Source organism: Lucilia sericata, unplaced genomic scaffold (assembly GCF_015586225.1).
Source record: "Lucilia sericata isolate MDLA Ls3-8-SP2 unplaced genomic scaffold, ASM1558622v1 Contig002405F_arrow, whole genome shotgun sequence".
NCBI lineage: Eukaryota > Metazoa > Arthropoda > Insecta > Diptera > Calliphoridae > Lucilia > Lucilia sericata.
The window spans coordinates 47,501-58,956 of NW_023996199.1; the positions used below are offsets into that span (position 1 = coordinate 47,501).

Here is an 11,456-nt window from a genome sequence, read left to right on the forward strand (position 1 = left end):
GGGAGCCGATGTGGAACATAAATATGAACTATTAGCTGTAGCTGGTCCGGTGGCACAGACATTGGCCGATGAAATGGCAGAGGATATAAAACACGATGTTGATGACGAGCAAGCGGCGGCCGCATTATTCAGTAGCGATGAGAAATGATTTTGCTGATGCAAAAGATGGGAAGGACGCTGATGATGATTGTACGACGATGAAGAAGTGTGTAATTTAAGGTTTGCAATCGATGAGGAAAAGGAAAAATGTTGTTGTTCGACATCGACCGCAGCATTACAGGCCGATGCCGCCGACAACGAGGGTGTAGGCGAGCAGGCGGCATTCAATGTATTTAGAGTAGGACTAGTTGTGGCATTAGCCGTTTGTGTGGCACATTCACAATCACAGTTACATACAGGCGACATAGATGATGTTAGCAAATCATAATCACGTTCCGATTCTTCATTAGAGGAAAAATTCAAACAACTCCCCGAAGGGCATGCCGAACAAGATGTCGTTGTGGTATCACGACTATTTGAAAGATTTGATGATTTTCCCGTCAATTCGGAGTGTGTGCTAATAGTAGTAGTGTTATTATGTGTGTTGATGGTACATTCATCAGGCGGACCAGGACCTTTTGGGATTTTTTTTGTTTTGTTTTCATTTTGTTTGGTTTATAAGTTTTTCAATACAATCACGCATTCATTACATTTATAGTTTATATAAAGTATATTTATAAATATGTGGTTGTATTATTAAAAAATTTCTTAATTCTTAATATTAGTTAGATTAATCTAGTTGTATAATAATAATGTCGGAGGGGTAAATAGAATAACAATTTGGTATTAAAACACTTCTTGTTCCCAACAAAAAATATGCTGAACTTCCAGCGAAATAACATGTTGCATGTTAAATTTTTCCTAGAACTAGTTCCCAGAGTGACAATTTCGAATAAAGAACAACCATTAAAGATTTGCTTAAGAATAGTTCTATATAGGAAGAATATTGGCTATTAACTAGTCTATATAATAGACCTGGCAATAGACTAGTACTTACTCAAATCCAGACTAATTCTTGGACTTGTTTATGGGCTAGTTTATTGACTATTCTATGGACTGGTCTATAAATAAGTCTATGGACTATGTACTTTATTTACTGGGCTATGGAAAGATCTATAGACTAGTCTATTCATTGTTCTATGAAATAGTCTATAGACTTGTGTATTGAATAGTTTATGGACTGGTCTATTGACTAGTATATTGTCTAATCTATGGACTAGTGCGTGAACTTGGTTTTTAACTAGTCTATTGATTGAACTGTGGAACTATATTGGTCTAGAACTGAACTGGAACTGAACTGGAACTGAACTAGAAGTGAACTAGAACTGAACTAGAACTGAACTAGAACTGAACTAGAACTGAACTGAACTAGAACTGAACTAGAACTGGACAAGAACTGAACAAGAACTGAACTAAAACTGAACCAGAACTGAACCAGAACTGAACCAGAACTAGAATTGGACTAGAACTGAACTAGAACTGAACTAGAACTGAACTAGAACTGAACTAGAACTGAACTAGAACTGAACTAGAACTGAACTAGAAATGAACTAGAACTGAACTAGAACTGAACTAGAACTGAACTAGAAATGAACTAGAACTGAACTAGAACTGAACTAGAACTGAACTAGAACTGAACTAGAACTGAACTAGAACTGAACTAGAACTAGAACTGAACTAGAACTGAACTAGAACTGAACTAGAACTGAATTAGAACTGAACTAGAACTGAACTAGAACTGAACTAGAACTGAACTAGAACTGAACTAGAACTGAACTAGAACTGAACTAGAACTGAACTAGAACTGAACTAGAACTGAACTAGAACTGAACTAGAACTGAACTAGAACTGAACTAGAACTGAACTAGAACTGAATTAGAACTGAACTAGAACTGAACTAGAACTGAACTAGAAATGAACTAGAAATGAACTAGAACTGAACTAGAACTGAACTAGAACTGAACTAGAACTGAACTAGAACTGAACTAGAACTGAACTAGAACTGAACTAGAACTGAACTAGAACAGAACTAGAACTGAACTAGAACTGAACTAGAACTGAACTAGAACTGAACTAGAAATGAACTAGAAATGAACTAGAACTGAACTAGAACTGAACTAGAACTGAACTAGAACTGAACTAGAACTGAACTAGAACTGAACTAGAACTGAACTAGAACTGAACTAGAACTGAACTAGAACTGAACTAGAACTGAACTAGAACTGGACTAGAACTGAACTAGAACTGAACTAGAACTGAACTAGAACTGAACTAGAACTGAACTAGAACTGAACTAGAACTGAACTAGAACTAGAACTGAACTAGAACTGAACTAGAACTGAACTAGAACTGAACTAGAACTGAACTAGAACTGGACTAGAACTGAACTAGAACTGAACTAGAACTGAACTAGAACTGAACTAGAACTGAACTGGAACTAGAACTGAACTAGAACTGAACTAGAACTGAACTAGAACTGAACTAGAACTGAACTAGAAATGAATTAGTGTATGGACCAATTTATGGATTACTTTAGTGAATAGTCTATTGACTAGCTTATGGGCTAGTCTATTGACTAGACTATGATCTATAGAGTAGTCTATGAAGTCTATTGACCAGTGTATGAAGCTGACTATCCTCTAGTTTATTGACTAATCTAGGAAAAAATCTATGGATTAGTCTGTAACTAGTATAATGACTATAGTCTATTACCGGATTTATTGACCATTCTATGGACTTATTAACCTGTACTGAAAAAAGTACGTTAGTACAGAATTTTCCATTCCTGTAGTCAATTGGAAGTTCATATTTTTGCTGGGTTACCTATGAAAAACCTTTTTTATCTTAAATATTCTGCTACTTCGATTAATATGTTTAATTAATTTAATTACAATGATAAGCAAAATAACTTAACAACAACGCTTTAACGCCTGCCGTCATTATTGTGTTCTAAAATTAGCCCTGCTTAATTACAAACCTGTATAAATTTCAAAAAACTTAATTTGTTCAAAAAAAATAATAAAAAAAAAACAAAATAATACAGTAAAAAGTCGAAAAAAATTGAAAACAAGAAAAATAAATCTCAGTGTAAAAGCATGTTGGCTCTGTTTTTCGACATAAACAACAACAAACAAAATGTTGCTAAACACAAGAAACTTTAGAAAATTTTAAATAAATACAAGGCTATAGAGAAGAAATATGTTTTAAAAATGGAGGCAACTTAAAATTAATTATAAATAAACAATAAAATTATAAATTTATATAAAATATGTAAAAAATTGTAACAAAACAAATCACATTTATTAACACATACACACTCACAAACAACACTGAAGTTTTTACTCATTTTTTTTACACACACAAAAAAAGTTTTACAATAAATATTTGGATATTTATAACGGTTTTTTTTTTTTCAAAATTCAAAACAATAAAGTAACAAAACTTAAATATGTAGGTAACACACATAAATAAATGAATAAAGTTTAATGAAAGTTTTATATTGCTATTTTTGTTGTAATTGTTATTAATTATTTCTTTTTTTTATTGTCATTATTTTAGTTTAGGTATTGAAAGAAGTTCGATTTACATGATTTAAAAACTAATTGTTTTCCAACATATAGAAAACATTGGAAACTTAAAGGAACAAATTAAAAAGAACAAAATATATGATTATTTTTAAATATATATGTATATATGTATATATTTATTTTATTTTTTGGGTGAAACTTAAAATATAACATGAAAACGTAACAATTAAAGAAATATTTGTTAAATAGAAAAGTTACAAGTCATAAGTACTAATAGAAGGGTTGTTAAAGGATTAATTAACTTTTTTCTTCCAATAGTTGAAAACAAAGTGTGTTAGTGTAAGAGTCATTAACGACTAGAGGTGTTTAAACAATATAATATTCAAATGATTGTTAATAATTTCTTTTATAAAAAATCATAGCTAGCGACCTTGGTTTTATTAATTGTTTTATACTTTGTTTTCTAAGATCAATAAACAAATTGTTGTTTTCACTTAAATTGGGTTGATTAAAACATTATTATTTGCCCTTTAGTTCAAAAATGCAAGACTCCTTAAGATAAATATAAGGACTAAAGAACAGACTATAGACCATACAGACTAAACTATAGACTAGACTAGACTATAGACTAAACCATAAGCAAGACTATAAACTAGACTAAAGACTAAATTATAGACTAGACTATAGACTATACTATAGACTAGACTATAGACTAGACTATAGACTAGACTATAGACTAGACTAAAGACTAGACTATAGACTAGGCTATAGACTAGACTATAGACTAGACTATAGACTAGACTATAGACTAGACTATAGACTAGACTATAGACTAGACTATAGACTAGACTATAGACTAGACTATAGACTAGACTATAGACTAGACTATAGACTAGACTATAGACTAGACTATAGACTAGACTATAGACTAAACTATAGACTAGACTAAAGACTAGCCTATAGACTAAACTATAGACTAGATTATAGACTAGACTATAGACTAGTCTAAAGACTAGACTAAAGATTAGTCTAAAGAATAGACTAAAGACTAGACTAAAGTCTAGACTAAAGACAAGACTAAAGACTAGACTAAAGACTAGACTAAAGACCAGACTAAAGACTAGACTATAGACTAGACTATAGACTAAACTACAGACTGGACTTAATAATAGACTATAAACTAGAGTATAAACTAGAGTATGGACTAGAGTATATACTACACTATAGACTAGACTATAGACCAGACTACAGACGAGACTATAGACTAGACTATAGACTAGACTATAGACTAGACTGTAGACTAGACTATAGAATAGACTATAGACTAGACTAAAGACTAGACTATAGACTAAACTATAGACTAAACTATAGACTAAACTATAGACTAAACTATAGACTAAACTATAGACTAGATTATAGACTAGACTAGACTATAGACTAGTCTAAAGACTTGACTAAAGATTAGTCTAAAGAATAGACTAAAGACTAGATTAAAGTCTAGACTAAAGTCTAGACTAAAGACAAGACTAAAGACTAGACTAAAGACTAGACTAAAGACCAGACTAAAGACTAGACTTTAGACTAAACTACATAATAAACTATAGACCATAAAACAGACTATGGACTAAACCATCGTCTAGACTATAAACTAGACTATAGACTACACTGTAGACTAGACTAAATACTATACTAGACTATAGACTAGACTATAGACTCGATTATAGACTAGACTATAGACTAGACAATAGACTAGACTACAGACTATAGACTAGATTATAGACTCGACTATAGACTACACTATAAACTAGACTAGACTATAGACTAGACTATAGACTAGACTATAGACTAGACTATAGACTAGACTATAGACTAGACTATAGACTAGACTATAGACTAGACTATAGATTAGACTATAGACTAGACTATAGAATAGACTATAGACTAGACTATAGACTAGACTATAGACTAGACTATTGACTAGACTATAGACTAGACTATAGACTAGACTATAGACTAGACCATAGACTAGACTATAGACTAGACTATAGACTAGACCATAGACTAGACTATAGACTAGACTATAGACTAGACTATAGACTAGACTATAGACTAGACTATAGACTAGACTATAGACTAGACTATAGACTAGACTATAGACTAGACTATAGACTAGACTATAGACTAGACTATAGACTAGACTATAGACTAGACTATGGACTAGACTATAGACTAGAGTATGGACTAGACTATAGACTAGACTATGGACTAGACTATAGACTAGACTAATTACTAGACTAAAGATTAGACTAAAGATTAGTCTAAAGAATAGACTAAAGACTAGACTAAAGACTAGACTAAAGACTAGAATAAAGACTAGAATAAAGACTAGAATAAAGACTAGACTAAAGACCAGACTAAAGACTAGACTATAGACTAGACTATAAACTAGACTATAGACTAAACTACATAATAAACTATAGACCATAAGACAGACTATGGACTAAACTATCGTCTAGACTATAAACTAGACTATAGACTACACTGTAGACTAGACTAAATACTATACTAAAGCCTACACTACAGACCAGACTATAGAATAGACTATAGATCAGACTATAGAATAAACTATATACTCGACTATAAACTAGACTAAAGACTAGACTATAAACTAGACTAAAGACTAGACTATAGACTGGAATATAGACTAGACTATATACTAGACGATAGACGACACTATAGACTAGACTATAGACTAAACTACATACTGGACTTAAGAATAGACTAGAGTATAAACTAGAGTATGGACTAGAGTATATACTACACTATAGACAAGACTATAGACTAGACTATAGACGAGACTATAGACAAGACTATAGACTAGACTAGACTAGACTATAGACTAGACTATAGACTACTATAGACTAGACTATAGACTAGACTATGGACTAGACAATAGACTAGACTATACACTAGACTATAGACTAGACTATAAACTAGACTATATACTAGACTATAGACTAGACTATAGACTAGATTATAGACTAGACTATAGACTAGACAATAGACTAGACTACAGACTAGACTATAGACTAGAATATAGACTCGACTATAGACTAGACTATAAACTAGACTAGACTATAGACTAGACTATAGACTATACTATAGACTAGACTAGACTATAGACTAGACTATAGACTAGACTATAGACTAGACTATAGACTAGACTATAGACTAGACTATAGACTAGGCTAAAGACTAGGCTATAGACTAGACTAAAGACTAGGCTATAGACTAGGCTATAGACTAGACTATTGACAGGCCTATGCCCTACACTATAGACTAGACTATGAGCTAGCAATTCTAAATAGGGTGGCCTTCTGTGTTTCTAGTTCCTCAAAACAGTTAAAAAAAAATATACTCGTAGAAAAAGTGTGTAATGTGTGTTAATGTTTGTGGTGTTTTTTTTTGTATGTTGTTGTTTTTCTTTTTGTACGCATAATAAATATTCACATAATAATTTAATATTTACTAATATAATAGAAAAAGAAGTTTGTTTTTTTTATAAAATTTTGTACAAAACATAAAAAATTCAAAACAAAAATATCACTATTTCACAGATAAATTAAATTAAAAACAATTAACAGTTTCATATTTTGTTTCGTTAAATAAAACAAAAAATAGTTTTAAAAAAGCCAACTCTCTCTATAACCAATTGGCCATAGAAGAGAGAAATAATGTAAAATGAGTTGGAGGGTGCTAATGAGGTTAAAAAATTATAAACAAAATTATAATAATAATAATAATAAAAACTCAAATTTAAATTAAAGTAATTAAGAAAATTATAAAATTTAAATTAATTAAATAAATAAAAATAAAAACCTAATGTTTTCAATTTGAAAAACTTTTAGTTTTTAAATCTTCTCTAAAAATATTAAAATATTAATATAGAATCATGGCTGTTAGTATTTAGATATAAAATTTTAATAAACTACTTTATTTTATCGTTTTTAGTTAAATTAACAAAATTAGAACATTCACATGATAAAAGACTTCTAGACTAAATTACCAAAGAAAATTTTATCAAATTGTTTAATGTTTAATTTGTTAGTTTTTTTTTAATAAGTTAATCATTCTCAAAAAAAAAGTAAACAAATTTAGTTAAACTACAAAAAATCTATTTTTATCTATATAAATCACGTTGTCATACTTAGTGAATAAACTACTTTTATTAGAGATTCATTCATTTCTTGGACTTACTGTTATTGGCGAGTAAATTTTCATGCAATTTATCTCTTTGATCCTCCAAAACTTCACCCAAATAGGCGGCAACCTTGCGGGTAATTTGCTCAACATAAGTATCAAGTTACCCAAATCATCGGAAAGACCCACCAATTGATCGAGAGTACCAACCTTGAGTGAATAAAAATAAAACAAGTTTATTTATTTGTTATTTTTGAAACGGGAATAACGTATTAAGGGTTCACATTTAATTTTATTACTCAACAATGATTTATTTTTGGAATTAAAAACTTACCTTCAAATCGGGTATATGAAATTTATAGTTGTTACATAAATTATTTTGTTTGCTGGTTAGATTATTCATGGCATCAAAAGTTTGCTGGCAGGTTTTGTCGCCAGGGGCTGAGATAAGCCAGTACTCGGACATCTTGTTGATTTCTATAAAAAAATTAAATTTTATAATTAAATTTAAATGTATGTTCGTAATCAATAAACTGGAGTACTGAACCTAATTGCACAAAAGCTCATATTCTAGTTCAGTTCTAGTCCAGTTCTAGTTTAGTTCTAGTTCAGTTCTAGTTCAGTTCTAGTTCAGTTCTAGTTCAGTTCTAGTTCAGTTCTAGTTCAGTTCTAGTTCAGTTCTAGTTCAATTCTAGTTCAGTTCTAGTTCAGTTCTAGTTCAGTTCTAGTTCAGTCTAGTTCAGATCTAGTTCAGTTCTAGTTCAGTTCTAGTTCAGTTCTAGTTCAGTTCTAGTTCAGTTCTAGTTCAGTTCTAGTTCAGTTCTAGTTCAGTTGAAGTTCAGTTCTAGTTCAGTTCTAGTTCAGTTCTAGTTCTAGTTCAGTTCAGTTCTAGTTCAGTTCTAGTTCTGTCCGAGATCAGTTGTAATTTAGTTCCAGTTAAGTTCTATTTTAGTTCTGCTTCAGTTCTAGTTCAGCATTAGTTCAGTTGTAGTTCAGTTCTAGTTCAGTTCTAGTTCAGTTCTAGTTCAGATCTAGTTCAGTTCTAGTTCAGTTCTAGTTCAGTTCTAGTTCAGTTCTAGTTCAGTTCTAGTTCAGTTCTAGTTCAGTTCTAGTTCAGTTCTAGTTCAGTTCTAGTTCAGTTCTAGTTCAGTTCTAGTTCAGTTCTAGTTCAGTTCTAGTTCAGTTCTAGTTCAGTTCTAGTTCAGTTCTAGTTCAGTTCTAGTTCAGTTCTAGTTCAGTTCTAGTTCAGTTCTAGTTCAGTTCTAGTTCAGTTCAGTTCTAGTTTAGTTTCTAGTTCAGTTCTAGTTCAGTTCTAGTTCAGTTCTAGTTCAGTTCTAGTTCAGTTCTAGTTCAGTTCTAGTTCAGTTCTAGTTCAGTTCTAATTCAGTTCTAGTTCAGTTCTAGTTCAGTTCTAGTTCAGTTCTAGTTCAGTTCTAGTTCAGTTGTAGTTCAGTTCTAGTTCAGTTCTAGTTCAGTTGTAGTTCAGTTCTAGTTCAGTTCTAGTTCAGTTCTAGTTCAGTTCTAGTTCAGTTCTAGTTCAGTTCTAGTTCAGTTCTAGTCAGTTCTAGTTCAGTTCTAGTTCAGTTCTAGTTCAGTTCTAGTTATGAATTTTTTATTAAAAATTCTAAATTTTACTAAATATTCGAGTTTTCACCAAAAATCTGAATTTTCATTAAAAATCCAAAATTTTATTAAATATTCGTATTTTTGACACAAATTTGAATTTTCAATAAAAAATCCGTATTTTCATTAAAAATACGCGTTATACATAAAATTCAAATTTCTGCAAAAAATTCATATTTTCACAAAAATAAAATTTTACTAAATTTCCACCAAATATCGCAATTTTCTTTAAAAAAAGACATTTTCACCAAAAATACGTATTTTTTATTAAAATTTCATATTTTCACATTCTATTGAAATCATTATAACCACAAACATATTCCATTCAATTTACATTTATTTTCACTATTTAAGGTCATTTCCTAATTTCTTTTCCCTAATTGAAACTTAGTGAAAATTTTATTTATATGTAATTTTAAAATAGGAATTATTTTATAGATTTATTCATTTCCTTGAATAAAGTCTATAATTTAAAATATTTAAATTAACCACACAAATAGGAAGAGATTTGCACAGTGGTAGAATCAGTTGGAAATATTAGAGAAGAGAAAAGAAATGTGTTACGACTGATGATAATAAAGTAATAACTTGTGTAAATATTTATTATTTTTTGTTTAACAAAATTATCTACAAACCAAAATTACAATGTACAGTTTACATACTATATGTACATATGAAAAAACCAGAAACACATTCATTTGAATTAGTATTTATGAACAACATATTAACCTTGCAGTTCTACATGGTGTCAATGTATCTCCTAGATGATTTTTAACAACTTGGTCGGAACGAATCAAATGCAGAGTAAGATAATATTGTAAGATAATAGCAGAATGTCAATTACAACTACAGTGGCTCTAAGGAATCAAGTGAAAAGTAAATGACAGAGAAAGAATCAATTGATATTTGCCTAGAACCAACATATCTCAATATATACTTCCAACCAAAATATCTCTCAGTTCTAGTTTCAGTTTTAGTTCAGATCTAGTTATTTCTAGTTCAGATCTAGTTCAGTTCTATTCAGTTCTTGTTCAGTTCTTGTTCAGTTCTAGTTCAGTTCTAGTTCAGTTCTAGTTCAGTTCTAGTTCAGTTCTATTTCAGTTCTAGTTCAGTTCTAGTTCAGTTCTAGTTCAGTTCTAGTTCAGTTCTAGTACAGTTCTAGTTCAGTTCTAGTTCAGTTCCAGTTCAGTTCTAGTTCAGTTCTAGTTCAGTTCTAGTTCAGTTCTAGTTCAGTTCTAGTTCAGTTCTAGTTCAGTTCTAGTTCAGTTCTAGTTCGGTTCGGTTCTAGTTCAGTTCTAGTTCAGTTCTAGTTCAGTTCTAGTTCAGTTCTAGTTCAGTTCTAGTTCAGTTCTAGTTCAGTTCTAGTTCAGTTCTAATTCAGTTCTAGTTCAGTTCTAGTTCAGTTCTAGTTCAGTTCTAGTTCAGTTCTAGTTCAGTTCTAGTTCAGTTCTAGTTCAGTTCTAGTTCAGTTCTAGTTCAGTTCTAGTTCAGTTCTAGTTCAGTTCTAGTTCAGTTCTAGTTCAGTTCTAGTTCAGTTCTAGTTCAGTTCTAGTTCAGTTCTAGTTCAGTTCTAGTTCAGTTCTAGTTCAGTTCTTGTTTTGTTCTTGTTTTGTTCTTGTTTTGTTCTTCTATTCTATCTATCTATCTATCTATCTATCTATCTATCTATCTATCTATCTATCTATCTATCTATCTATCTATCTATCTATCTATCTATCTATCTATCTATCTATCTATCTATCTATCTATCTATCTATCTATCTATCTATCTATCTATCTATCTATCTATCTATCTATCTATCTATCTTCTATCTATCTACCTATCTATCTATCTATCTATCTATCTATCTATCTATCTATCTCTCTATCTATCTATCTATCTATCTATCTATCTATCTATCTATCTATCTATCTATCTATCTATCTATCTATCTATCTATCTATCTATCTATCTATCTATCTATCTATCTATCTATCTATCTATCTATCTATCTATCTACCTCTATCTATCTATCTATCTATCTATCTATCTATCTATCTATCTATCTATCTATCTATCTATCTATC

At 30.6% G+C, this 11,456-nt stretch overlaps 2 protein-coding genes across 3 annotated transcripts in view; both read right to left on the bottom strand.

The window, feature by feature from the left end:
* Positions 1–1,128, bottom strand: part of LOC119613894 (V-type proton ATPase subunit C-like) — a 5,823-nt gene extending 4,695 nt beyond the window's left edge. For both annotated transcript variants that reach the window (XM_037969964.1, XM_037969963.1), the window contains exon 1: positions 1–1,128. This exon is cut by the window's left edge and continues 536 nt beyond it. In XM_037969964.1, the coding sequence (XP_037825892.1) occupies positions 1–405 (405 nt within the window). In that variant the 5' untranslated portion in view covers positions 406–1,128.
* The window catches only part of LOC119613893 (V-type proton ATPase subunit C-like), an 18,560-nt gene extending 10,317 nt beyond the window's left edge, over positions 1–8,243 (bottom strand). The window contains 3 exon segments of the mRNA XM_037969962.1: positions 7,824–7,931; positions 7,934–7,976; positions 8,101–8,243. Coding sequence (XP_037825890.1) covers positions 7,824–7,931; positions 7,934–7,976; positions 8,101–8,232 — 283 coding nt within the window. The 5' untranslated portion in view covers positions 8,233–8,243.
* Between the last annotated feature and the right edge of the window lie 3,213 nt (positions 8,244–11,456).